General features: G+C 40.4%; 1 protein-coding gene across 1 annotated transcript in view; it reads left to right on the top strand.

The window, feature by feature from the left end:
• LOC109965348 (up-regulator of cell proliferation-like) overlaps nt 1-1,420 on the top strand; it is a 6,954-nt gene that overhangs the window by 2,845 nt on the left and 2,689 nt on the right. Inside the window, exon 3 of the mRNA XM_020609281.1 lies at nt 844-1,414. Coding sequence (XP_020464937.1) covers nt 844-1,414 — 571 coding nt within the window. The remainder of the gene's footprint in view (nt 1-843; nt 1,415-1,420) is intronic.

Below are 1,420 nucleotides of genomic sequence, written 5' to 3'. Positions count from 1 at the left end.
GGTAGGATTTTTTGATATCAGCCACTTCTTCTATCTGACGGTGGTACATACTGTGCAGGGGTTTGTCCTTCCATGAGGGTGCGCTCTCTCTCTCTCTCTCTCTCTCTCTCTCTCTCTCTCTCTCTCTCTCTCTCTCTCTCTCTCTCTCAACACTTAACCTAACCTCACCCTAACCCTAAACCATGTTGCCACCCTAAAATTCAGTGATTTCCTTGTGGGGACTAGCTTCACACACACACACACACACACACACACACACACACACACACACACACAGTAGTCATGATGTGGCTTAAGGTTCAGATGTACTTTAGAACATACTTTAAATCAAAAGTGAAAATGATTTATTCATGTAAACTGCATACATAAATAAACCAAGGCTATATAAAAGTTAATCAAATCAGTAATAAGTGAGTGTATGAATGAGAGAAGAATGTTATTTTCTGAAAACCTACAAAGCCAACCAAAAAAGCGACTATGGAGACAGATAAAAAAGAGTCCAACTTATCTGGTCAGTTTGTAAAGCTTTCCAGCCCAACAGTCCAGGTGAACCTCCTATCACTGATACTGGCTACATCCTAAAAGGAGTCAGAGCAGAGAAACTGGAGGATATATTGTATATATGACATTATATTGTGTACAGAAGAACAAAATTAACTTGTAGCTTACTTTAGCTTGGATATAAAAGTGAAATGCAGAATTGTGAATTTTTCACACAACAACATTTTTTTTAGAACACATGCACAAATTCAATACAATATGTGAATACATTGTGGATCCAATAATTAGAATATTAAAACAGCTACGACAGCTTTGAAATAACAAGCATCTTCATATCCACAGAAACACAACTGGAGAGCTTGTTGGAGGATCTGGGTTTGGAGCAGCACTACACAGAGAAGCTGTCCCTGGGCAAAATACTTCAGATTGATGAGAAGACCACAAATGACGAAGCTGCCAAACGGAATTCAGATCTTCCATGGTATTTTCTGAAGAAACTAATGATGGTAAATGTGACAGCCAGGAATGTGAAATGTACATCAGAGTGTGAACCAGACAGCAATGTTAAGTCAGGAAGTGTAGAGTTAGACTGGGATAATCTCCTCCACAGTCCAAACTCAGGTGACACACTAAACCCCCTCGACATAATCACTGCTCTGTTTCTGTGTTCTGATGGTTTTGTACAACAGGAAATGATGCTCAAAATGTCGATGTGCCAGTTTTCTGTGCCTTTGCTGCTTCCAAATTGTAACACAAAACAGTGCACACTCATGCTGTGGGCCATGAGAGACATTGTTAAAAAGTACAGACCTCAGTCACTGTCAGAATCCAAGGGCTTTATTGAAGACAGAGTCGTTCTCTCTGAGCTTCCCATGGTGTCCTTTGTGAGACTGGGTGAGTGCTCCTTGTCCAAGTCAGA

Source organism: Monopterus albus, unplaced genomic scaffold (assembly GCF_001952655.1).
Source record: "Monopterus albus unplaced genomic scaffold, M_albus_1.0 scaffold99.1, whole genome shotgun sequence".
Lineage (NCBI taxonomy): Eukaryota > Metazoa > Chordata > Actinopteri > Synbranchiformes > Synbranchidae > Monopterus > Monopterus albus.
Note: the sequence above shows the minus strand (reverse complement) of the source record. Positions and strands in the feature narration are given on the sequence as shown.